Source organism: Marmota monax, unplaced genomic scaffold (assembly GCF_021218885.2).
Source record: "Marmota monax isolate L192 unplaced genomic scaffold, Marmota_monax_Labrador192_F-V1.1 WCK01_AAM20220418_F8-fsc00130, whole genome shotgun sequence".
In the NCBI taxonomy this organism is placed as follows: domain Eukaryota; kingdom Metazoa; phylum Chordata; class Mammalia; order Rodentia; family Sciuridae; genus Marmota; species Marmota monax.
The window spans coordinates 4,195,266-4,220,483 of NW_026693244.1; the positions used below are offsets into that span (position 1 = coordinate 4,195,266).

The window sequence follows — 25,218 nt, forward strand, 5'->3', positions numbered from 1 at the left end:
AGACATCATGCTAACATTCAACAGAATCTCATCTGTTTCCCCATCTGGATAAGGATTGTTTCATAATAACCAGGAGGCCAGTTTGAATTTCTTAGGCTCCTCAGAATACTGCTCCAGAGCAGGGTGATACAGGGAGAGCAGGAGCCGGCTCCTCCCTGGCTTATCCTGCTCATCCAAACTCCAGTCCAGCCCTAGACCCCTGCCAGATTTAGCCCACCTCTGAATTCTGGGGTGCACCTGAACATGGAAGGTTCAGGAGTCCTGGGGAGGATGCCCTAGGGAGAGAGGTCTTAAGAGATCATGTGGCTGGGAATCATAGGATTCTAGGCTGGTACTCTGACTATATCCTAGGAGAAAAGAAATGGGCATTTCCCCTAGCCCTGAAAGTGTACAGCCTGGGGTGGGGGGGGGGGTCTCTCTTACTTGGACCTAAGTTTGCTACTGTCAAATGTAATTAAATTATATTTAAAATAGTCTTTATTGTGGTCTAATGTGTTTGATTCTCCTAAATTAAATATAATTGTGGGATTTTGTGTGTTTGCAGCTTTGACCCTTCCGGATCTGGCAGAACAATTTGCCCCTCCTGACATTGCCCCTCCTCTCCTCATCAAGCTCGTGGAAGCCATTGAAAAGAAAGGTAACCAGACTGCTAGAGGTTGTCAGTTCACTTATTGAGACCCTTATTTCATGGATGCCACAATTTATGTGTATTTCTGGGACATTTATTAAATAAATTTCTTACTACCTGAAATATGAAGACACTTTGCTAGACACCCCACCCCCCCCACCCCCCCCAGCTATTTAGGTCTCTTTACTGGGAAAATAATCGTGGCCTGTGATTTCTAGCTCTAGGTTAGCATGTAGTTTACTGTATGGAAACTCTTATGTATTCCATAATTTAATAAACATGATTAACTTGCTTCTTAGTGGCCAGCTGGTTTTGCCAAAATTATTGACATGCTAGATAAGATTAATAGTAGGAGTTGACTTCCAAGAATGTTTGGTACACATCTAGAATAGATACGGCATGGAAACTGGAATGTCTCTCTGGCAGAAGGCTCACAGGTTCTCCAGAGAGCTGTGTTTGTCATACATGGTTCTGTTTTGTGCCCTAGGTCTGGAATGTTCGACTCTATACAGAACACAAAGCTCCAGCAACCCTGCAGAATTACGACAGCTTCTTGATTGTGGTGAGTGTCACAGAGCTACACATGCAAATGGGAAATGTAGGTCTCACCTTGCTGCTTCCAGTAATGCGCACAAACACACACACACACACACACACACACACACATACTGACATTTCCCCTTTGAAGGGAACTCAAATCATGCACAGTTCCCTCCACCCTATTGTGTTAACAGTATAAACCAGTATGAACCTTTGATGTTTGTCTCCTGAGTTGGGGTGTGTATACACCTGCCTGCTGGCATGTTGACCATCATCACAGCCATGGGCCCCTACATTCTCCAAGAATTACAGAGAAGAGAAATGACCTTGGGATTTCTCTGGCTCTGCACATCTACCATCTTTCCTTGACCTTTCTGTTGGCCACATTAAACCCATCTGGATCAGCTAAACAGTGTTTATATGAGGGTGTCCCATCTGACATCCTCTTCCTTTCATTCCCCTTTCTTTCTTCTTTTCCTGTCCCCACCCACTGCCCCATCTGGCTGGCTGACATGCTATTTTCCTTTCTTGCTTGCTCGGTTTTTCATGCATACATATATACATCAAGTAACAGAATGATATTGATTGTTTTATTCAGTCACGTACTGGCAAATCAACTCTCTGGAAAGAAGCCCTGGTTTGTAACATCTGCCCATTTCTGTGGCATAAATATCCCCACTGTGGTTGATTTCAAGCTAACCAACGTGATGTCACTGAATGTGGAGCTGGGGAGAATTGAGGACAGTTGGCGCCTAAGAGCCAGGACAAACCAGCGCCAGCACACCATTGGGCAAGTGACACCAATTCAGCCAAGTGGTGGCTTTATATTTGCTTACTCCCTCCTTTGCCATAAAGGAAAAAAACTGTACAATTGGTTTACTTGCTGTTATTTATATGGATAATTTTCTCTTGTCAACTTCTAGGATATCTCAAGTCCTTTATTCCCTCATGGCATATTTATTCTTTTTAGAAAGATACTTTTCAATCTCACATGATATTTCAACTGAATTTGAATGCTTGAACCAAAAAAAAAAAAAAAAAAAGAGTAAAACTTGGTCCTAAGTGAAGCTTCTTAGAAGTACAACTGTACAGGACTGCTTATGTGGTGGTATTTAGTAAATGAGAATTGAAATGTAAGGCAGCTTCAGAATAAGCTGACTTAGGAAAATTTTTTTAAAAGATGTTTCTTGGAGAAAAGAATGACACTAGTTCTTTTGTTGTTTTTTTTTTTTAGTTGTCAATGGCCCTTTATTTTAGTTATTTATATGCAGTGCTGAGAATCAAACCCAGTGCTTCACACAAGCTAGGCAAGTACTCTACCACTGCGCTAGCTACAAACTCAGCCCAAGTCTAATTCTTTATCAATAAATATTTTCACTTAAAATGTACTGCACGAATGTTTTAACATTTTTTTGAAAAAAAAATTGTTTAACCCACAATAAAAAATTAAAAAAAAAAAATTGTTTAAATTGTATTTCCCCTTTGTACCTGGAAATCAGCCTTGCGCGTACAGTGCAAATCCTCTTTGCTGCTATATCTTCTATACTTCCCACAGAGTAGGTCATTACAAGTTGTTTGGCAGAAAATTCAAGGTGAAAAGACTTGTTTTTCTGTATTTCCAACAATATTACCAGTGTATTAAGGAAACAATGAATTTTGTCCTCAACCAATTGACATAGAGATAAGTGTTCTGGTCAGAAAGTTGGTCAAATTGAACATGTTAAAAGTCACAGGAAATGTTTAGACCTCAGAAACTGATGAAATAGTGGTTAGGTTTTTAAATGTGACCAGTACAAAATGATTCACATTAGCTTAAAAAAAATTCACACCACCTTGAGATGGTGTAAACAACCAAGATTCACGTCAACAATATATTTTGACTGGCAGTTTTCCTCCCCCTTTGAAATCGAGACATACATATGAAAAGCTGGCTTCATTTAAATTCTGGGCTATAAAAAAATGAATCTATCCTCTGCCCCCGAAAAGTAAGCAGACTTGGAAGTGGATTTGCTAATTCTGTTTCCAGCTTGAAAATTGTTCAATACATTAAAATACTGTAATATTCTGGAGAAAGCTTCAAGATAAATCTGAAAAAAAAAATCGTAGCTTTAAATCAACCTTGTGAATTTCTAGCATCTGAAAAGAACAAATGTAGGGGACAGCAGCCTCCTTTTATTAACACCTACTAAGTTAATTTATTTTATCCACACACTAAACTTATAAGCATTAGTTACTTTAACTTCCAGAAAAGGAAGCTGACCCTTAGGTAGGTAAATTCACTCACATTGCACAGTGGCTGAGTGGTAAAGCTGTATCTTATAGCCAAACAGTTCTGGCTTCAAAAGCCCTTGTTCTGTTCTTTTTTCTTTTTTCTTTCCCCACTATTTTGCCCTAAAATGAATTATTTCTTCCCCCCTTTTCTCATTTGAGTATTAACAGTATGAATTTTCTCCTGACACTTTCTGATTCCTCTTCACAGGAATCTGGCTCTTAATCTTGGCACTATTGGCATGTTAGGGTGGATAATTCTTTGTCAAGAAGAGTGGAGGACACTGTCAGCGCATTACAGGATGTCTGGCCACATCCCCAGTCTCCACCCACTGAGTGCCAACCTCCCCCAGTTGTGACCTTCAAGAATGTCTAGACATTGCCAGATGTCTCCCGGCCCACCCCACTCACAATGGGAACCACTAACCTAGATAGTGGTGGGGTGGTGGCATCTTTCCAGTGGAAAGGTAGGGTAAGGTGTTGGTAAAGACTGTATGACCCTTCAAAAGTCATCTCAGAATAGCTGTGGTAGCTTTTGGAAGAGCGTGTTGAGATGGTTTTAATGCAGAAAAGGAGTATCATAGCCTAGAAGTTGGAAACTCCAAGAAACTTTAGAAGTTATATTACAAATAATGATGATGATGATAATGGTAATACAACATACTGCTCCATGAACTGTAGTGGAAGTTGACATGTGGTGAGTTAGCCAAAGACCTGGTGTGAGGTAATTTCTTTCAAACACTGTAAGAGCTCCTTGGGAAACACATCACGTGTCATAGGAAAGGGCTTTGAAATTAACATCACTCTGAGGACTATGTAGTTCAATCCACAAACACATAGCACATTTCTGTGTGCTGGACTGAGGGATGTAGGAAGAGCGGGTGAGAGCTACAGCCCCTGCCTGCTCCTGCAGCACCCTCTGTCTGATAGGGGAGACACATCATCCTGCATCACTACCATACTGTTTACTAGCTGTCTTGATGGAGGCATGGCTCATCAGCACTGTAGGAGAACAGAGGGGAACCCTGCCTGACAGAGGGACATGCGAATATTTAGTCTTGATGTTCATACACCATGGCCAAATGGCTTCACACATTTTTCAGGATGAGCAAATTCAGTAATATTAATTTGCTGGGCAAAGATATATTAAATGAAGCATACAGGGGTGAAGTACACAAGGAGCTAGAGGCTTGCCAAGCAGTTGATGACTGTGGAGAGTTACTATCATGATACATATACAGTTTTATTGAACAATATTTTGTTACACTAGTATTCGCACACTTTCAATGTTGGTTCTGTATGCAAAGACCTAATTTAGTCCTTCTCTTACTTGTTGGAGGTGTCAGGTATTTCTGCTTAGCTCTTAATAGGATATTTAAGGGATATAGAACTTTTTGTTTCTTCACCTTCTTTTTTCCCCTCTGGTGCTGGGTACTGAACCCAGGGCCTTACTCGCGCTAGGTAAGCATTCTGCCACTGAGCCACTCCCCCAGCCCTTGCCTCTTCACCTTTTTCTCAAACCAACCTAGCCGCGACTTATACCAGATTCGCTTTTCTTAGAAGTTTGTAGTGCTGTGTAGTTATCTTTCCTAACATTCACCTACTTAGTGAGGCAAGTTTGGCTTATGGTAATGATGTGTCCAATGAATCTCTGTGACCTTGGTCTCATCTTAGGGGGATTTATAATATCATACTTAGTCCAAGTGTCCCCAGGACATGGCCTTCTACTCACTCACTCTTTGGCAACTCGATAATTGGATACTTTCTCATTCTTTCTCAGTCCACTGCCCAATCCAGTTACCAGTTGCATTATTTCTTGATAATGTCTTGCTGGCTTCTATCTGCACTAGAAATCAGACCCCATCCCTTTGCTTCATTACCAAAACCAATGCCTTTACTTCCAGCAGCTCTCCTTTCCAATATACTCTTAACTCTACAGTTAAAGAAGCTGTATAAAAATGTAGTGCTTTGGACATTGACCCACTTGTTCTCTGCTGAATACCTGAGTCCCAAATAACTTTCCTCAAGTTATCCTTCATTACCAGTGAGCATCCTTCAATAGTGGCCAAATGCCTGTCCTTGTTTTTAGATGTCTATGAACAACTGCTCCTTGCACTCCTCCTCTCTGCTGGGCATAGTGCCTTTTTCTATTGCAAGGACTCAGAGCATCATACACAGTGAGTGCTCAGACGGCATTTTTTGATTAGCATCACCCCTTTATTGAATTGCTTGACCTCTTTTCCAACTGAGAGATCCGTTAGGCAGATATGCTTATCTTATCTTTTTTTTCAGAGATGGTCTGATGCCCACAGGTTAGATTAGTAACAGTCACCATTAGGGGGAAACATTCTGAAACTGTTCAAATTATTTTTATGGATTTTCTTGATTGACAGCTGAAAGTCTGTAGTATCTTACTATTTAATCTATCACTCTGTTAGGTTAGATTTATATTAATTCTGAGATGCAGTATGTATCAGTTTATGTCTGAGACAATCTGGGAATTTGCTTTACTTATTTTGCTCTTGTGATTTTGGGCAATATTTCCTTGTGACTCATCCTCCCTTCTCAATCGGGCAGACCCACCCTCCAGAGGGTATTTGGGAATGTGGGGTTATGTTACTTTGCTAGGGCTGCCATAGCGAAATACCACAAACTAGGTGGCTTAAACCACAGAAATGCCACTCGCACAGTTCTGGAGGCTGGAAATCCAAAATGAAGGTGTAGGCATGCTCACTTTCTTCTGAGGGCTCTTTCCTTGGCTCTCAGATGACAGTCTTCTCACTGTGTCCTCATGTGGTCTTTTCTCTGTGCACACATCCTTGTTTCTCTGTGTGTCTTAATCTCCTCTTCTTATAAAGATCTCATCACATTGGACTAGGGCCTACCCCAATGGCTTCATTGTAACAAAATTACCTAGCTCTTAAAGGCCTTATCCCCAAATATAATCACTTTCCAAGTTCTTAGGGTTTGGGCTTCAACATATGAATCGGGAAGGGACATAATTCACCCGTAACAGTGACATTATTATTTTTTTTCATTGCCTCAAAGTCTGGGAATATGTTGGCATCATGGCAAGGAGCCAAAAATGCTAAATGCTTATAACACATGGGGTAGATCTACATAAAGAAAAATTGTTCTACCCCAAATTTAGGAGCAAGGCCTCTGAGAAACACTACTAATAAATATTCCATGTCTTATATTTGCCCTCATTTTGCTTCCTTTCCTGTGTCACATTTAAGTCCCACATTTGGAAAATTGGCCCAACTGTTAGATAAACGTCTGAAATATTTCTTAAAATGGTTCTTTCCTAGATGCCGCCTCCTTGGACTTGGAAATGATCGATGTGCAAGTTTTAGCAGACGCTTTCAAACGCTATCTCCTGGACTTACCAAATCCTGTCATTCCAGTAGCTGTTTACAGTGAAATGATTTCTTTAGCCCAAGGTTTGTTTTCTCTTCTGAAAACCTCTTTCAACATATATTGGGATCTGGATATGCTGTAAACTCTGTGAAGTGCTGCATATAAGGAGATGGTATTTAGGAAATATCAGTAGTAAGCCTCCTCTCCCTCTCACTACCACCAAGAATTCCCTTCCTTATCAGGACATCCAATAGAAGACCCAGAATCTCATTTGCTTATAAGATTGTCCACATGTTGAACTGGCTAATTCTTAACCTTTGATCAGTATTAACAAAGATCACTCTATCTGAAGGACATGGTGTTCCAAATACCAGTGTGAGATTCAGGGACCCAGGATAAAACCCAGTGACTGGGGATGTTCTTGGCCATCTTTCCCAGGTGCCCATAACAATTTTTACTGAAGGATGAGGATTCAGTTAGAGAAGTCTCCGTTCACTGCTTTGGGGACAGGAAATTGTGGTCCATAACCTTCAAAGTCAAACCTGTGCTACTTATCTGATGCTCCTCAGAATTAACCAATCGCTTGAAGCCACTCAATAGTGGGCAGGTTTCAACCATCACACCCTGAACATCTTGTGGTTTTTTACACAAAGAGTTTCTTGCATTTCTATTTGACTTTTTTTTTCTTTCTCACAATTCATTTTCTAATAAGAAGAACAAACGTCCATTCTCCTGAAGACTTTTAGTTGACTCCTTCTGTAGCTAAAGGAAAGAACAGGACTGGTCTTGGTATGCATTAACTGGTACCCAGAAACAGTCTTACTCTTTTTCTTTCTCTTTCCTAACTTGCAGAAGTACAAAGCTCCGAAGACTATATCCAGCTGTTAAAGAAGCTTATTAGGTCGCCTAACATACCTCATCAGTATTGGCTTACACTTCAGTATTTGCTAAAACATTTCTTCAAGCTCTCTCAAACCTCCAGCAAAAATTTCTTGAATGCAAGAGTGCTCTCCGAAATTTTCAGCCCTATGCTTTTTAGATTCCCAGCAGCTAGGTAAGTAAAAAAGGGACTCATGAACTTGGGGGTGAGGAGGGTAGTCCTAAAATGATCCATCATTAACTGTGTTCTAAAGAAACTGCTTCATAAAACATGAGCAGATTTTTACCACAAATATCACTTGAATGTGTATAAATGAAACGAATTTGTTTTTAGTGATGAGGTTTCTAACAAAACTCTCTTTCTTGCAGCTCTGATAATACTGAACACTTCATAAAAGTTATAGAAATTTTAATCTCCACTGAATGGAATGAACGACAGCCAGCACCAGGTAAGGCTTTGTGACATTCAACATTCTCTCATTGTGTGGGTGTTTTTAAACCTTAAAAGCAGTGGCTTCAGACTTCCTCTGAAGTAAGGTAAGTTTTTGGTATGGTAGAAATACAATCCACAGTAATATTTTACTTGTGATTCACAGAAAAAAATAAAAGAATAGTTGTGAGTACGATAAACACCCAGGTTTCAGCATTTGCAGATTATGAGTTGTCTTGGTGTTAGATGAGAGTTGGGTGAGTTCCCTAGACCCACCAACTTCTGGACCTCTAGTTGTTGAGTAAATTTATGGAGTTCATTTTAGTTGTTGACATTTTTATTTTTCTTTCTAATACTTCTAAAGTAGGGGGTTTATAATTATTATATAATTTTAAAACATTTTGGAGTGTGATTTTTGGAAGTGAGTATGCTGAGAAATGTCTATCAAAATAAACATTTTCAATAGTGCAAGCAGCGTGAAAGCCCGGTGTTCACTGCAGCAAGTTAGAGCAAGCCAGGCACTTCTTTGAAAGCAGGCTGGTGTTCAGTTAGCCATTTAACAAAGCAGGAAATGTGGGCTATGTAATTTAAAGTGATTTTTTTTTTTTTTAAAACTGTGGAGAGTCCAAAAGATCTCACTTTGCTATACACTTGTGGACTGTGGTCATTTAGAATAGCATTAAAGGACCTATAGGTGAAATGAAGTTTCAGGACCAGTAGAAAGTGTTGCCTGTAGTCTTGATTTATAAATAGAATTTAAATGAAGCACCATGAATTTATTATTCATTATAGGTAATGCATGCAGATTACTGTGGTTGTCTTTGTATTCACAGGCCTGGGGACCCAGGCACCACTGTCATGCAATAGAGTTAAGTTGTGCTTTTCTATCAGATATTGCAGAGGCAGCTTTGATTATTTACATCTAGATGGGAGAGCCCCAAAGAGGCAAGGACCTGGGCTTAAACCCCATCTGCAGGGATTGGACATGGAGAGAGGGAGATGACCATTCAAAATGTAGAACTTCTACAGGATTCTATTGTGAACAAGTCCAAAAAATGGTAACAAAAGTGAGAGGCATTAGGTTTAGTAGATAAGGCAAGCACAGTCTGTTCCAGTGCTCCAAATTACAGCAAGCAGAATGTTTAACATGCCCAGAATTGTAGGAAAACTGCCTCTAAAAAGATAGTCAATAGATGCCTTAGGCTTCAGTCCAGTGGGGGCCAAAAGATTTCATCTCATATGATTACTTGGGTCATTTGTAGTCTTGAGCTCTGTGTCGGCATTCAGGCTTAGTAGGAAAGAATGAGAGTGGGGCATGGAACATGGCACTTGAGCCATTATTCACTATGCACCCCTAGATGAATCACATAGGCTGGGAAGGAAGAGGACCAACAAGAATAGGCAGGCCCCTGAGCCAAAGAGCTGAGCAAGGACCTTTCACTCCCTTCTGACCACTGTTGAAGTATATGTTAGAGAGAGAAAGTGGGGCCCTAACAGTACACATACGGTAAAGAGCTAGGGATTCTTTAGTGACCCTGGTCTTCTTTAGTGGTCTTCTGCCATTCCCATCAGGGGGCATGTGGAATCTCAAAGCCAGACAGGACTTGCCAGACACCTACAAATAAATTTGTCACATGGAACCTTTGAGAACTTCTACTATACAAAGTATAGTAGAATCAGTGGTGGAGTTTGATCAGTCTGGCTGGTGTGAACTGGTTAAGTGTCTTCTATCAGTCTTAGTCTAATTCCACCAAAGTAAAAGTTTATCAGCAACCATTTTCATAATGTACCTTTAAAGCTGCTTGATGTGTCAAAGGACCCTGTGTTCCTCTGCTTAAAAACTGGTGTGCCAGTTTCAAAGGAGGATTAGTTCCATCAGCTCTGCTACAGAATGACAAAGCCTTGAACATTTGCTGGATCATCCCAGGGAAAAAAAAAAAAAATTAAATCCAAGTAATTTTTAAAACCTAGTCTTAAGCCGTTTTCCCCTTTGTGTGCTATCTCTTAGGCACTCTGCAAATTGTCTAGGCCCCTTGGAATTCAATGGATGCCTCAGTGTCTCTCATTTGTGAAAACATTGCACTCCCCACCTGCTAGGGAAAAATACCCTTACCCTGAATACCTTTGTATTTGGGAATGACTCCAGCACAGATGATTGACAGAGCATCCCGAGGTAAAGAAATGATTTGTTAGGCCTGCGACACCTTACCAGAGTCCTTCATCATTACCCCAGCATGTGCTAGTACCAGAGTGCTTTGGAAGCACAGCTCTGGCACATCTCCAGTGAATGGTCATAAATCAATTGTTTGTAATAACTTTGTTACTGTGTGTAGAAATGAGTACCTGAATGCTATTTAAAAGGGACAAAAAGAACTGTCTATTATGGACCAAATAGACATAATTTCTAGTTTTTACCAGGTAGAACTTGAAACGATAAAGCTGATGATGTTTAAGGCATAATATCAATGTAATTAAGGTTCATAAGCACATAGTATCTAATTAAATACTGAACTTTGGAGATGTATCTGGTGACTTTTTAGGGCAATTGAATAGATAGAAAAAGTTCATGGAAGTAATATGACTTGAATTGGACCTTGAAAGATAGGTACAATTTGAATAGGGGAAGGAGAAATAGCATTTTGATTCATAGACGTTAAAGGTTTAAGTAAATCGCAAGGTACAAAAATAATGGCTTTATATCTTACAAAAGCAGTAATATAGTAATGTTTTAATCAACATTGGTCTCATATAAGGTGGTAGCTATATCATCTAACCTGGGTATGTAGTAGGCTATAAAATCGAGGTTTGTATAAGCACACTCTATGATGTTTGAACAACCATGAAATTCCCTAATGATGCATTTCTCAGGATGTGTTCCTGACTTTGCAATACATGACTATATTTTAAGTGACATTATCATAAAAAACATCATTTTGGAGTTGAAAGCATTGTCCCACTCTGTCATTTGGAGCATGAAGATACTAAAGCCTATAGAGAATGAGAGTAGTCATCTCCCCCAACCCCTCGAGCCTGTTCCCTGCTACTTGGATTTTCAGAACTTTTCAAGCAATGGAGCTGCTTTCAGTGTCCACAAAGTCCTCTGAGGTTTCCAGCAGATGATAAGCTAAAAATACATGAGTGTGTTCCTACAGGTCACATATACCAAAGACACAGAAGGCAATCTTGGTAGCTTTCGTGGTAAGCCTTTGCACCACTCTGTCAGATGTGCAGTGGAAAGAAGCCAGGATTTCTCAATTGGCTATATCTGGAGTTGAAGCTCACATCTTTGCTACTTACCTGCTTTCTCAAGTCACTCAGCTTTTCCATACTGTTTTCCAGACTGCAAAATGGGGATAAGACCTCTTCCTCAGGTTGTTATGAGGATTAATGAGCTAACAAATACCAAGACTCTACTGTGTCAACTATTTATCAGACCCTGCTAAGAAAGATCAATAGAGGAAAGGAGTAAAAAGGGGAAGGAGAGTTACTGGGGTCTGAATTAGAATAAGATATATTCCATGCTTGTATAATTATATCAAAATGGATTCTACCATGTATAACTAAAAAGAACCAATAAACAAACAAACAAACAAAAAACAGACCCTGCCAAAGCTAGGCTCACTCTGCAGCTCTAATTCTTCAAACCACTATTTCTGGTTGTCTGAATTCTGTTGCGCTGTTCTCCCCATTGACTCCATGTTCATAGATAGGGCTTTAATGCAAATCTGAAAGAGATACTTTAGGTAAATGTAACCACACTGGATGCATTGCTTGGAGCAAGGCATTTGCCTTCGTATGATGCCTTGTCCTGTGTGTGGCTTGCTGGGTGAAGTGGCCTCGACTTCAGTGCCACTCCCCATGTACATTGCCCAGGTGTACACAGTGCACAAAATGTGAAATTATGTATAGTGTTCGTAAACAGTGCCATCCACTTTGTCTTTGCCCAAGTAGGTCCTTACTCTGCTTTTTGTGAAGGTTAAGTTGACATATTCAATAAGTTTATGCCCTAAGCCCTTTTTCCTCTTAATCATTTTGTAGGTTTTTTTAAAAATTTAATTAATTATTATTATTATTTTTTTTTACTAACCTCTTCAACTACCTTTCTGCAGGGCAAGGACAAAGGTGGTTTTTTTCCCCTTCTTTTTTGATCTAATTCTAGCCTAGAACTAGGCCTAGCATAATAATCATCTAAATATATTATATTTTTTTTTTTGATAAACTTTCAGACAGAGAAACTAAGGTTTAGGAAGGTGATCCATACAAAGGAAGTTTTCAGAGCTTTGTTGATAGTTTGCCATTTCCTTTGTTGATCAAAATCTTTACACCTGTAATCCCAGTGGCTCAAGAGGCTGAGGCAGGAGGATCACGAGTTCAAACCCAGCCTCTGCAACTCAGCAAAGCCCTTAGCAACTGAGACCCTATTTCTAAGTTAAAAAATACAAACAAAGGTTGGGGTATATAGCTCAATGGTTAAGTACCCCTGAGTTCAATCCCCAGTATCAAAAAAAAAAAAAAAAAAAAAAAAAGTCTTAGATATATTTTAAGGTGGTAAATAGCAAGTTTTCTGGAATCATTATGTGTTATAGCTACGCTACTTAGGTAGCTAATATAGATTTCTATAGGGCAACCAAAGTAAAAACAGCTTCATTTAATGCAGGGTGCTTTTGAATGCCACCCATTATAAGTGTATTTACATATTCCAGATTTCATGGGTATATTCAGAAATATTAATGTAGCATAATTGAAGTCTAATATTGTACCCTCAAGCCTAGAGAAGAAAATAAATGACTCTTTCTCCCCCATGCCCTTCTACACCTGTCAAAGTTAATTTTTAACCACCAACACATTGCAAAACATTCATCCTGAAGAGCCTGATTCATAAATCTTGTTTTAAATGCTGTGGGTTGGTTTCCAACCAAGACTAAAGCAAGCACTAAGGTACAGGGAAATGACTTTCAAAAAAAAGTTTTACTTTTCTCTGATTTATTTTTTATTGGGTTTAAAATGTGGTCTGACATTAGAAGGTCGTTTCTACGGTGAGAAATGAAACCTTGAAAAAAAAATTGCATGCATTGAGATGGGTAGGAATAAACAGAGGCAAGCCGCTCTAAGTTTCATCAAAAAATAATTTTATTTGAGCTCTGAAAAAGAGATGTGAGCTCTTCGGTGTGCATGTGTTGAGGGGAATGCTTAGTTTTTGTTTTCACAGTGCAGCCTTTTCTTAAGGGATGGGGCCAGAAATGAAATTATAGGGGAAGAGTTTTATTCTGCTAGGCAATGGACCTGCCTTTTCAGACACCTTGTAGAATATGTCCGAGTTTGTGTGTATGTAAACCTGAGTTTATTTATAAATGTAAATGGGCATTGTCCTTAGTGCAGGGTCATTAAGAACATTGGATGTAAAGTACTGCATTTGCATCATCCTGAAAGGCCCTCTAAGTTGTTTTAAGTTAAAAATTAAGTGTAAAATGAATGCTTCCCTTCATAAGTGAAGATTTTTGTTCATTTGAGAGAGAAAGAGAGAGAGTGTGTGTGTGTTTTCTGTTTCTTTTGTTTTTTTGGCTGCCTCCCCTTTTAATGGTCTGTTGTTCATTAATAATGGCCCACAAAAACCTCTAAGAAGCTTTCCAGGTTGAAAGCCATTTGTGGCATTTGCTACTTGATGGTGACTTGTACATCTGAGAGACAGTACCCAGTCTATAACTTTAACACATTTTAATGATGGAGCGACGAGGTTGAATCTGCTGAAAACTGAAATCATGGCCTATTTTTGCTTCTGAAATGATTTTTACAAAACACTGAGGAAAGGGAAGGAGGTACACATTGTTTTTTAAAAGTCCAGAAAGAAAAGTTAGTTTTTAATTACATTTGCCAAGATTTCCAACGTGGATGGGTCTTTGAGGTCCCAGATAAATGCTTTCATTAAAACACAAATTTTCCTACAAGAGATTAGCAACCACATGAAAATCATTTCTCAAGTATTTTGACAGCTGTGCTTTTATTAGTGAATCATATGGATTAAATGACAGTTGTACAATTATATTTATTTGTATGACATTTTGGACATAGTGTGAGAAGCACAAAATATACACAAAAGTTCTGTTTTATACCAAGCCGAAGTTACTCTATGGCGCCAGCAGAGGGCTCTCTTTTTAAGCTAATAAAAGCATGGGTCTTACAAATCACTTTTCAAAGACCAAAATTCAATAGGAAAAGATTGAACTCAAACTTTCAGTAATGTAGTAGAACCACTTAGATGATGATTATACATATTGTGAGATGTTTGTTTAAAGCAAAGTTTCCAAATTTAAGATTTTCTTTTAGAAGTTACACTGCTTTTCAGTGGATAATATTCTTCTAAAATAGAAAATATACTGTTGGACTTACCATTTAGGTTTTGTCATGATACATCATTTGAATCCAAATAGGTATGCTTAAGAAACTGATGTGCTGATGTTTTTAGCTTCAGGAGGGCTATTTTTAAAAGGAGGGCAAGATTATGCAGCTCAGCATACAAGGTATTCTCTGAACTAACTCTCTATCCCTGACAATTGGCAGATTCACTTATAGACTTTTCTGTTGGGAAAATTTTTCAATATTCTATCACTTGTACCAAAAGAATATTGTAAAGTCATTTTCATTGTGGATCAGCACCACTTGCCAGGTATTTTGAGTGTGTCTTTTGGTTCCTGCTGGTGGCCTGTGTGGACTTGATGTCAGCACCCGCATCTCCTTTATCACTCTGTGAGACCCTTGGGTCACCTTCCCATGCAGAGTATGAGGGTAGTATTTACAGAACCCATATTTAAGTAAGCTGAAAATAGAAGACAGGAAAAGTCAGAGTTTCCTTATAGGTGTGAAGTTTTTTTTGCACGCAGCTCAAAAGAAATTAACTTCAATTTCACTTGTCAACCTTTACTTTCTCTAGCAGAGGGAAGCAAGGAACTGGGGCTGTGGGCAAAGAAAAGAGTTTACGGCCAAACATTAGAAGTATGGGTTATTTTTACTGTACCATGCAAGGAATTATTTGAAGTGATAATCTAAATTACTCTCCGATTTTAAAGCCTGGTGATTCTGTGATTTTTGCATTGTAATACAGTTTCCAGGATAACATTAGAACCATCTATGTTGATGCAACAGGAAATTTTTGTAGGGGGGAAAAAAAACATTTAATTCTTTAAAGAGTAGCCTGCACTGCTAAGTCTGGTTCATTGCCAAATAAAGGACGAAAATCCACTAGAAAGGTATGCCCTTTTCTGCCCTTCTCCCTTTGCCCCATGTAGCCAGCACAGAAACCTAATGCAGGCACACCATTTAATTATTAGAAAATCTTATGGCTGTTTAAACATCAGACGAAGTTGATCTCATAAAAATAGCCACAGTATTTTTTTTTTTCTTCTTCTTCTTAATGCCTCGTGGTCATGAAGTATGGCATGCTGTGGGGTTCTAAGTAGTCTTCCTGAGGATACCCTCCCACTACTGTGAGCAACTGAGTGATATGCTCCCAGCCTGAGATGCTCTAGAAGGGCTTTCCTGTTACACCTGTGGGGCAGTTTGTGCAAGTGTGGGGGAGGAGGTGGACAGGAGCAAGGCTCTGTGTTCTGGGCTGTGGTGAGAGGTTCAGGCCTTTACAAGCGAGGCTTTGATTCTATTTTTTGCTGAACTAGCTCAGCCACTTCCTGTGTTTGGCTGTGCATAGTGCCTTGCTTCACTGTCGGCTACTTGAGCCCCGGGAGTCAGCCAGCCAGTGAGCTCCGCCACAGCCTTTTAGACTATTTTCAGCCCCCTTACAATGGTCTTCTCATTTCCTCGGTGAAAATGAGCAAGTTAGTCTTGCATTGGCCACTTGTCAGCCCATGACAACTTTGACTTTGGCTCCCCTCCCCCTCCTGAAATCCCTAGCTCAGCAAATATTTGAACCTGCCCAAGTTAATCATGAAGCTGCGATCTTTATCTGAGAGAGACTTGCGAGCGCCTGGGCTCTTTCCCTCCCCTGTACAGTAGCGCGATCCAGTTGGCTTCTCAATGGGGAGCGGGCGGTGAGCGGGCTGCGGGGAAGAGCTGCTGGGGCCGGACTCGCTGGGCCCGGCGGGCGGGCGGGCGGGGCGCCGGGCGGAGGGACAGGCGTTGCAACGCAGCCCAGCCGGCGGTGTGAACAGAGGGTCCGCGCGCCCCCACCTCTGCGCGTACTCGCAGCACCGGGCTCGAGCACTGCCCGCCTGGAGCAGGAGGGGGGAGACACCCGGGCTTGGCCCACTGGGTGGAAGAACAGCTTTTTGGATTTTTTTTTTTTCATTGTTGGATACAGGCATTTCAAAGGGTAACCGTTGAAATGCATAACCTGCAAAGTAAGTTGCCTTTCATTTGTGCACTTCTCTGCACTGTGGCTTTGTATCTGCGAATGGTTCCTCTCTGTAATTTGTCTCAGGGTGGGTGTGCGTGCTTGGAGTGTGCGTGTTCATGCAAAGCGCTGCCTGAGGAAAGCAGATGGAAGATTAGGAGAGACGCTGCCCTACTGTCCTGCAGGGGGACAGTAGGGGGGAAAGATGGGGTTTAGGTTGGAAGTTCCGAAGGAGGTAATTACAAGGTGATCAGCTGGAAGTTGTTGGCAGTACAGGGTGTACATAGACCACGGAAAATCACCTGTCTCCCTTCCCTGCTGCTGGGTTTCATTTGCTATCTGGGATCTAGGGACCCAAAAGGCTTGCACCAAGTGTTTCCAAATTCATGGGGGTGGCCCTCTAGGCTGACTTACATGGTCACAGTGCTCAGAGGACTTCTCTCCTTACTTTTGAGGGAGGGTCAACATTTTATTAAACTATAATTTTTTTCCCCTGAATCCTACCCAAGGACATATCCTACCACAACCATTTTTTTTTTTTTAATCTTTTTTGGCCATTTTTACTTGAATTTGAGTTTACCTAAATGCTTAGGCAAATAGTGAAGTGCTGAGTGGGAAAAAGTAGAAGGGAATAGGTTGAGCCTGCCTTCTTCAATAGGGGAACACGAAGTAGGGGACCCAAGTGAACAGTGCCCAGAGAATACAGTGCCTTGGTTTGCTTTTTAATATGTTTTATAATTCCAAATTTGATAGAAAGTCTAAACCTAAATTGTAAGGGCTTCTGTGTTCTTTAAATTTTCACAGAAATATGTGACATACATATGTACATAGATCACAAAGCCCTGCTATAGTTTTTTTTTTTTTTTAAATGAGCCACGTTTACATTGTAAGAAGGTTTCCCTCACACACACACACACACACACACATATTGTAAATGTCAAAAGTGATTGGGTCACAGTGGGAATGTCCATTAGGCTCCAGTAAGGGTGACAGACTTATATGCAGAATGGTTTTTTAAGAACCAAAATTATTAGATTTGTAGGAAAATTGATTTCTTTAAATACTGCTAAAGAGGAATATTTGAGTGAGGCATTTGATCTAGAAGGGGGAAAAAAGATTACCTCACCCTCCCCTTCAAGCAGCTTGCACTGAAGATGGATTCATCAGTGGAATACTTTGGAAAGATCACTGTTCTTCAACTCTGCATTCTGACACATGTCTTCTTTTTGAAAGAAGCATTTTTTCCCAGTTATGTTAGTTACATTAAAATTATCATTAATAAGGAATGTTGACAATTATGTTTATTATTTCTGCAAACAGTAGGCATCTTCATTTCTACAGTAAAATGCGGAATTTTCATTGTTCTATGAAATCTCGTTTTTAAGTTTGGCATGCTTGATAGAGGAAAAAATTCTGTCTGTACATTTTCTTTTAATTGCCCTTTCTAATATGGTAGAATGATGAGTGTTTAAGTTCTAAGCTTTCAGTGAATTTTGGAGGACTCAAATTAAAAAGCTAGTCTCAATCCTTTCTGCTTTTAATATATATGGTTGGTATTTAAGGACTGTAAAGTATAGCTTAAGGATTACCTTTTGATGCCTTTGTAAGATTTTTACACGAAGGAATGGCCAGGCTATCTATAAACACAGATGCACTAGGGGGAAAAAAGCTACGAGCTGCAGTGTATCAGCTGTTGTCAACCTGCCAACAGCGGAGCGTACCATGCTGCAAGGAGTAATAAAAAAGGAATTAGAAAACTCACTGCTGGAGGAGAACAGTCAAATTAAACACCTTTGGAAAGGCTGAGCATATGTACATGGCAGTTCTGTTCCGTGTGGGTCCTTGGTGAGGCTGGGACTGTGTGAAGGCTGGCATAGAGGAGAACTGATGAAGCAGGAGTGGTCTGGTGACATTTTTCTGACTTGATTGGCTGGGATGTGTGATGTAATAGGTTACAGTGCAGCCCCTTATAGGTTTTAAAATGAATTCCAAGACACCATTACAAAGAAAGCCGGACTCTTTTCTTATAACTGAGCTCAGCCAAGGAAACTCTCGCACAAATGTACAACACTGTTTGGAATATGGAAGACCTGGATTTAGAATATGCCAAGACAGATATAAACTGTGGCACAGACTTGATGTTTTATATAGAAATGGATCCACCAGGTAATACTGCAGTATTAATGGAGCAAGTCAGTTAAATTTGTGGCTTTTTAATTTTTTGGAAGCTGCCATAACAGATCCTCTGTCGATTGCTATTTTTATTTATTTGTTCCATTGATAAAAATTAGTTTGATTATTAAACAGATTGTTTGACTGCCTGGGGAAGGAAGCAGCTCAAGCTGTGTGGGGTAAATGCTGATTCTTACTTGAATGGATCTGAATTATATTCCACTTTTTTACTGGTGTCTTTTGTTAATTGTGATCCTTTGCTAGTTGGAGTATATTGTTCCTTTAATTAAAAGGATGCATCCTTTGTGTTGCTTTTCTCTGTTGACAGTGGATGAGAACAGTGTGGTACTTTGCAGTGATAACACTTGGTACTTTAGAAAGCACGTAAAATGTGGCAGTGATTACAACTTAGTTCTCAATGAAACTGTTGAGAAACTATTCTAAGTCAGATATAGAGATGGCTTATTCTCTTTCTTATTAAGATACTATATGATAAAAGGGTGGCTTTTCATTATTTAGTCCCGGTCTTTGTAAAATGTTCTTGATAAACATCTGAAATAATTTTTATATAAATTAAAATAATAACAGTGCTTTAAAACTTATGCCTTTAAATTTAGCTACAAATCCTAGATTTATTTCCTAAATTGTTTTCTTTCAATGTTAGAGCCCCCCAATTAAGAAACACTGCAGCCTTTTATTTGTCACCAATTCATATATGAATACTGATTTGACATTGAAGAAAGGGGATAGGATTTTTAACCAGACCTGGCACATAGAGCACAATTTATCCAGCAGAATATTAACGTGAATACTAAGGAGATTTAGGTCACAGATGAGTTTCTTAAAGTGGCTTTTGGCAGAACAGTGCCTGAAATACTAAGATTAGAGAAAAACAATTCCTCCTCTTAAAACATACTGCTATAGATGAGCTTTTTTATTAGTGCAATAGCATTTGTGGAAGACAGAGACCAAATTTGTCTTTTATAATTAAGTAAGAATTAAAGCCAAGTCATGTTACTCCTGCTGCTCATGTTCATAGTTTCTTACTTTAGATGGATTTGACCAGGCATAGAACTTTAATATAGCTAAAATCTAGAAATATAGAAAATTTCATGACTCTGGGTTTACTCTGAAATTTATTTACATGGCCAGCCCAATTTATTTGTTCATCTCTAGATTCTCTGTGCCTGTCAGTCTCCTCTTCTCCTTTTCAGTTTCGTTTCCTTTTGAGCCACACTCTTAAAATTTTTCTTTTAACTGTCTTTCATCGTGTATGGAATTGTGAATTACTGGGTGTCTATTTCCAATTTCTTTTTTTCTTTGTTGTAATGGAAATGTTTATCTGAAGAAAAAAAAATAGGTCTAAGTTTAAATGTTCAGTTGGAGTTGGAATTGCAAACAACTTTTCCTTTCTCTTTCACTTGCAGCACTGCCTCCTAAACCGCCCAAACCCACCACTGCAGCCAACAACAGTATGAACAACAATATTTCCTTACAGGATGCTGAATGGTACTGGGGAGAGATCTCGAGGTAAGGCCCAAAACTCTTCATTTTCAGTCGATACAGAGTTTTAGATGAAGAGAAAGAAAAGCACCAGCTTGCTAAGTTCCATTTTTAGGATATCCTCCAACATAAGCATGAAGTATAGTTGGTTCTTTTCCAAAGACGACCAAAAAAGTCCCTGGGCGCTAGAGCACTGTGGGAGCTCAATGCCCCAGGAAATTAATAACTGGGAAGTTTTATTATTGACAGAGATGTCAGGGAAGCACCAAGGTGACATGGCACTGCCTCAAGGCAAAATGTAGAGGCATTCTCTGTTGAGCAGAACTGTGATCATTAATATTATTGTCTTAAACACAGTAACATAAAATGTCTTTTTTTTTCCCCCCAGTTAGCTTTTTTTGGAGAGTAGAGAGTGGTAGGAGGAAAGCCTTTTAGGAATAATTTCTGTGCTGGTTTGTCAGGGACATTGATTGAAAAAATAAGTGGAATCTTTGTAGTATAGATATACCAATATGAAAGTGAATACTTTTTTGTGTGTGTGTGTGTGTGGTACTGGGCATCGAACCCAGGGCCTTGCAAATGCTAGACAAATGCTTTACCAGTGAGTTGCACCCCCCAGCCCTCATGTACCTATTTTTAATGACATTGGAATTAATATGTCCTTATAAACAAATATGGAATTAGTAAACTCTAAAAACATAACACCTAAATATAAATCTATAAGGGGTTAGAATATGGAAATTGTCTGTACTTGATGCCCAGTTTTGCTGTGAACCTAAACCTGCTCTAAAAAACAGTCTATTGGGGCTGAGTGAACACTTGCCTAGCATGCACAAGGCCCTTGATTTAATGTCCAGTGCCACCCCGCAAAAAAAGTCTATTAAGAAAGAATGTAGCGGGTAGGGTTGTGGCTCAGTGGTAGAGCACTTGCCTAGCATGTGTGAGGCACTGGGTTAGATTCTCAGCACCATGTATCAATGAGTAAAATAAAGTTCCATTCACAACTTAAAAATATATATTAAAAAAAGAGAGAGAGAATATAGGGTTTGGGGTTGTAACTCTGAAGCTCAGTGGTAGAGCACTTGCCTAGTAGGTGTGAGGCATTGGGTTCAATTCTTAGCACTGCATATAAATAAATTAAATAAAGGTCCATCAACAACTAAAAAAATGTTAAAAAGAAAGAATGTAAACCTATGATTACTGAATTCAAAAGGTAAGCATTGTCTTGTGTTCTGTTCATTCCAGGGAAGAAGTGAATGAAAAACTTCGAGATACAGCAGATGGAACCTTTTTGGTACGAGATGCCTCTACTAAAATGCACGGCGATTATACTCTTACACTAAGGTGAGTCTCAGAATGCAGCTGCAGTTGGGGTGTTTGTGACATAAAATCATATTTCTTTATTAAGAAATTTTAATACTGTTATTTTTCTTTTGTATTTACAGGAAAGGAGGAAATAACAAATTAATCAAAATATTTCACCGAGATGGAAAATATGGCTTCTCTGACCCATTAACCTTCAATTCTGTGGTTGAACTAATAAACCACTACCGGAATGAATCTCTAGCTCAGTACAATCCCAAACTGGATGTGAAATTACTTTATCCAGTATCCAAATACCAACAGGTAATCAAAACTGAATTCCTCATATTATCATAATGTGGAGACAAGATACTTTCAAATCTATAGAAAATTTTAAAGCACATAAATTACATGGAATCATGTTTGAAAAACTTTATACATGCCACAAAATTGCTAAATCAAATAGCAAGATTAACAAAATTGGCAACATGGAAAAAAAATCTTTAAACAGTAGTAATTTGATTAAATACCTTACCAACTAAATTCATTTTTTCCCCTCTAACCCCCCATCCTTTTAGGATCAAGTTGTCAAAGAAGATAATATTGAAGCTGTGGGGAAAAAATTACATGAATATAACACTCAATTTCAAGAAAAAAGCCGGGAATATGATAGATTATATGAAGAATATACCCGTACTTCCCAGGTGAGTTTTTGTGAAATCTGGACAGTTTCAAAAAAAAGAATAAGAAAGGCTGTGATTGGGGCTTAAAGTGGGAGGGAGGTCATTTATTTGTGAGTCATTGTTGATTATTCCAGCATAGGACTTCTAACCCTATTAAATGAAACCTATAGTTATCAGAATGATAAATTAAGATCACATGATAACTGAAGGGGTTACTGTGAGGTTTAAATTGATTTAATGTGGAAGTCTCACATTCATGTGCCCTGTTGTCAAAAGAAATGGGGTAAATTTGCCCGTAGTGTTTTTCTAGAGATTAGAGCCTCTATAGGCCCTGAAGCATCTGGGAGAGAAGGCAACCTGGATACTATAACAGAAATGGCTTAAAAAGATGGAAGCTATAATCATTTTCCATAGATTGAGGAAAATTCTTCAAAGGAAATGTGTGTCTCTGAAATTCTATCAGTGTTTTTTTTTTTTTTTTTTTAATTCACATCCCAACCTGCTAACATAGTACCATTGGCCATATGTATCCATGGGTACTGAATCTGTCAGAACATGCGTGTACAAGCTTTTTTTTTTTCCTTGTCACTATTCTGTAAACAATACCATACAACAATTATTTATGTAACTTTACATTATATATATGTAGTGTAGAGATGATTTAGCTTTCATAGGAGGAGATATATACAAGTTCTTTTTGAATACTGTTTTTATATAAGGGATATAAGGGACATGAGCATCCACTGACCTTGGTATCTCAGAGAGCTCCTGGAACCAACCTCCATGATACCCCAGGACAACTGTTCTTCCAAGCTAGATGATGATGATATAGGTAAAAAATGCTGATACTATCTTGTAATAAGAGGTTGTTCTATGAAATATGTGACATTGTCTTTTTAAATTTTTGTTTCAGGAAATACAAATGAAAAGAACAGCTATTGAAGCATTTAATGAAACCATAAAAATATTTGAAGAACAGTGCCAAACCCAGGAACGGTACAGCAAAGAATACATAGAAAAGTTTAAACGTGAAGGCAATGAAAAAGAAATACAGAGGTGGGTGAACTGTGACTTTTTTTTTTTTTTTCCTCTTCTCTCTAGAAATAACCAAAATCTTTTAAGACTGCTTAAACTGATGGTCTCAATTTCTGTGCTTTGGATAATTTAAAATGATAGGAAGACATTCTTTATCAGAGGAAAACTTCCAGGAAACAATAGTGAAACTTTTCATAAATTTGGGAGAACTTACCTGATGTACCCAAGTAAATACAGATAACATTTCTCTTATCTTATAGGATTATGCATAATTATGATAAGCTAAAGTCTCGAATCAGTGAAATTATTGACAGTAGAAGAAGGCTGGAGGAAGACTTGAAGAAGCAGGCAGCTGAGTATCGTGAGATTGACAAACGTATGAACAGCATTAAGCCAGACCTCATTCAACTGAGAAAGACCAGGGACCAGTACTTGATGTAAGTATTTGAAACAAAACCCTGGTAGGGGATGATTGGCGATTGCTAAGGTTAAGGACGAATTATTAATGCATTTTCTTTTCAAAACTGTTTTCCAGGTGGCTGACTCAAAAAGGTGTACGGCAAAAGAAGCTAAATGAGTGGCTAGGCAACGAAAATACTGAAGAGTAAGTAGCTAGTTACTAAGATGACAGAGAGCAAAAGGTTGTCCTCATTTTATGAAGATGCATGACATATTTTGTTTTCATAACAAGTGAGGAGTTAGTTACTGAGTTTGGAACATCTCATAGGAGAAAATTATAAACTCCGTGTCATTATCTGGAATTTTAAAAAAAGGAAAGTTTAGCTAAGGAGGACTTGGATTTATTTTTACTCATAGTTGTGTAAAATGACCCTGTGTCCATAATGATGTCCCTGAACATCTAAAAAATCCCAAAATATTTTTGGAAGCTTCAATGAAAAAAAAATTATGTTTAGTATATTTTGAAGGTTAAGTGTATGTTTGGTTTGAATTATTTGAAAACTGGCAGTCCTCCTATTTAATTAATTTCCCAATCTAAACTGGATAAACAGGATAATTTAATAGTTTTCCCTCTGCCTCGGTACCTCCGTGTGGTTGCTGACTTGGAGACAGAGATAGTATTTATTGCTAACTCTGTCCTGTGGAGTGGCATTGGAGGCTAAACATTAATAAGAAAACTCGGGTCAGAAAAGCAGGGTTGATCTAACTGTCTGATGGCTGTTCCGACTTTGTTGGTTGGAGTCGGGGAGAAAGTGAGGCATGCTGGGGGTTCCTGCACTTTTTATTCAGAAACCTTCTCTCTCGTCTATGTAGCCAATATTCTCTGGTGGAAGACGATGAGGATTTACCCCACCATGATGAGAAGACATGGAATGTTGGAAGCAGCAACCGAAACAAAGCTGAAAACCTATTGCGAGGGAAACGAGATGGCACTTTTCTTGTCCGGGAGAGCAGTAAGCAAGGCTGCTACGCCTGCTCCGTAGTGTATGTATCTCTGGCAAACTAGTTTTTATGTTTCATTTATTCATTAAGGGTAAGGATTTGAAAAAGTTCTAGCTTTGAATCTTATAGTATAGTAATGCAGAAGAGGAAATAAAATAGACACTTCTAGTTAGACTTGGATATTATGTCTATTAAGAAGTTCTCATAGCAGGTTTGGTGATACATGCCAGTAATCCCAGCAATTCAGGAGGCTAAGGCAGGAGGATCACAAGTTTGAGGCCAGCTTTAGCAAATTAGTGAGATCCTGTCTCAAACCAGTTTTTAAAAGGGGCTGGGGATGTAGCTCAGTGGTAAAGCACCCCTGGGTTCAATCCCTAGTACCCACTCCCACCAAGAAAAAAGATCTACCAAAGAAACCTGCCCTTTATTTATAAGATTGGAGTTTGGTTTCCAATTTGGCAACAAATGAATCATGAGACGTCTTTAAGTCTTTTCTCATCTTTAAAATGGAAGTAGCAATGCCTGCCCCATGGTTTCTTTGTTTATTTTGTTTGTTTGTTTTTGCCTCTGAAGGCTAATAGAGGAAGAATCTGAGGTAATTCACATAAGAACACCTCCTATAGATAAAATATCTACAAATCAGAGCCACAAGAGGAAAGACCCCTTCCCTGTCTGG

General features: G+C 39.0%; 1 protein-coding gene across 4 annotated transcripts in view; it reads left to right on the plus strand.

Moving 5' to 3' along the window:
• The window catches only part of Pik3r1 (phosphoinositide-3-kinase regulatory subunit 1), an 86,269-nt gene that overhangs the window by 56,027 nt on the left and 5,024 nt on the right, over positions 1-25,218 (plus strand). For 2 of the 4 annotated variants that reach the window (XM_046456132.2, XM_046456131.2), the window contains 13 exons: positions 545-637; positions 1,116-1,190; positions 6,748-6,879; positions 7,649-7,850; positions 8,045-8,124; positions 20,046-20,148; positions 21,367-21,465; positions 21,567-21,747; positions 22,002-22,127; positions 23,020-23,162; positions 23,402-23,578; positions 23,677-23,745; positions 24,414-24,584. In XM_046456132.2, coding sequence (XP_046312088.1) covers positions 545-637; positions 1,116-1,190; positions 6,748-6,879; positions 7,649-7,850; positions 8,045-8,124; positions 20,046-20,148; positions 21,367-21,465; positions 21,567-21,747; positions 22,002-22,127; positions 23,020-23,162; positions 23,402-23,578; positions 23,677-23,745; positions 24,414-24,584 — 1,651 coding nt within the window. Of the gene's footprint in view, positions 1-544; positions 638-1,115; positions 1,191-6,747; positions 6,880-7,648; positions 7,851-8,044; positions 8,125-16,227; positions 16,454-17,755; positions 18,613-20,045; positions 20,149-21,366; positions 21,466-21,566; positions 21,748-22,001; positions 22,128-23,019; positions 23,163-23,401; positions 23,579-23,676; positions 23,746-24,413; positions 24,585-25,218 lie in introns of those variants that run through there. The other 2 variants (XM_046456134.2, XM_046456133.2) reach the window with 2 other exon arrangements.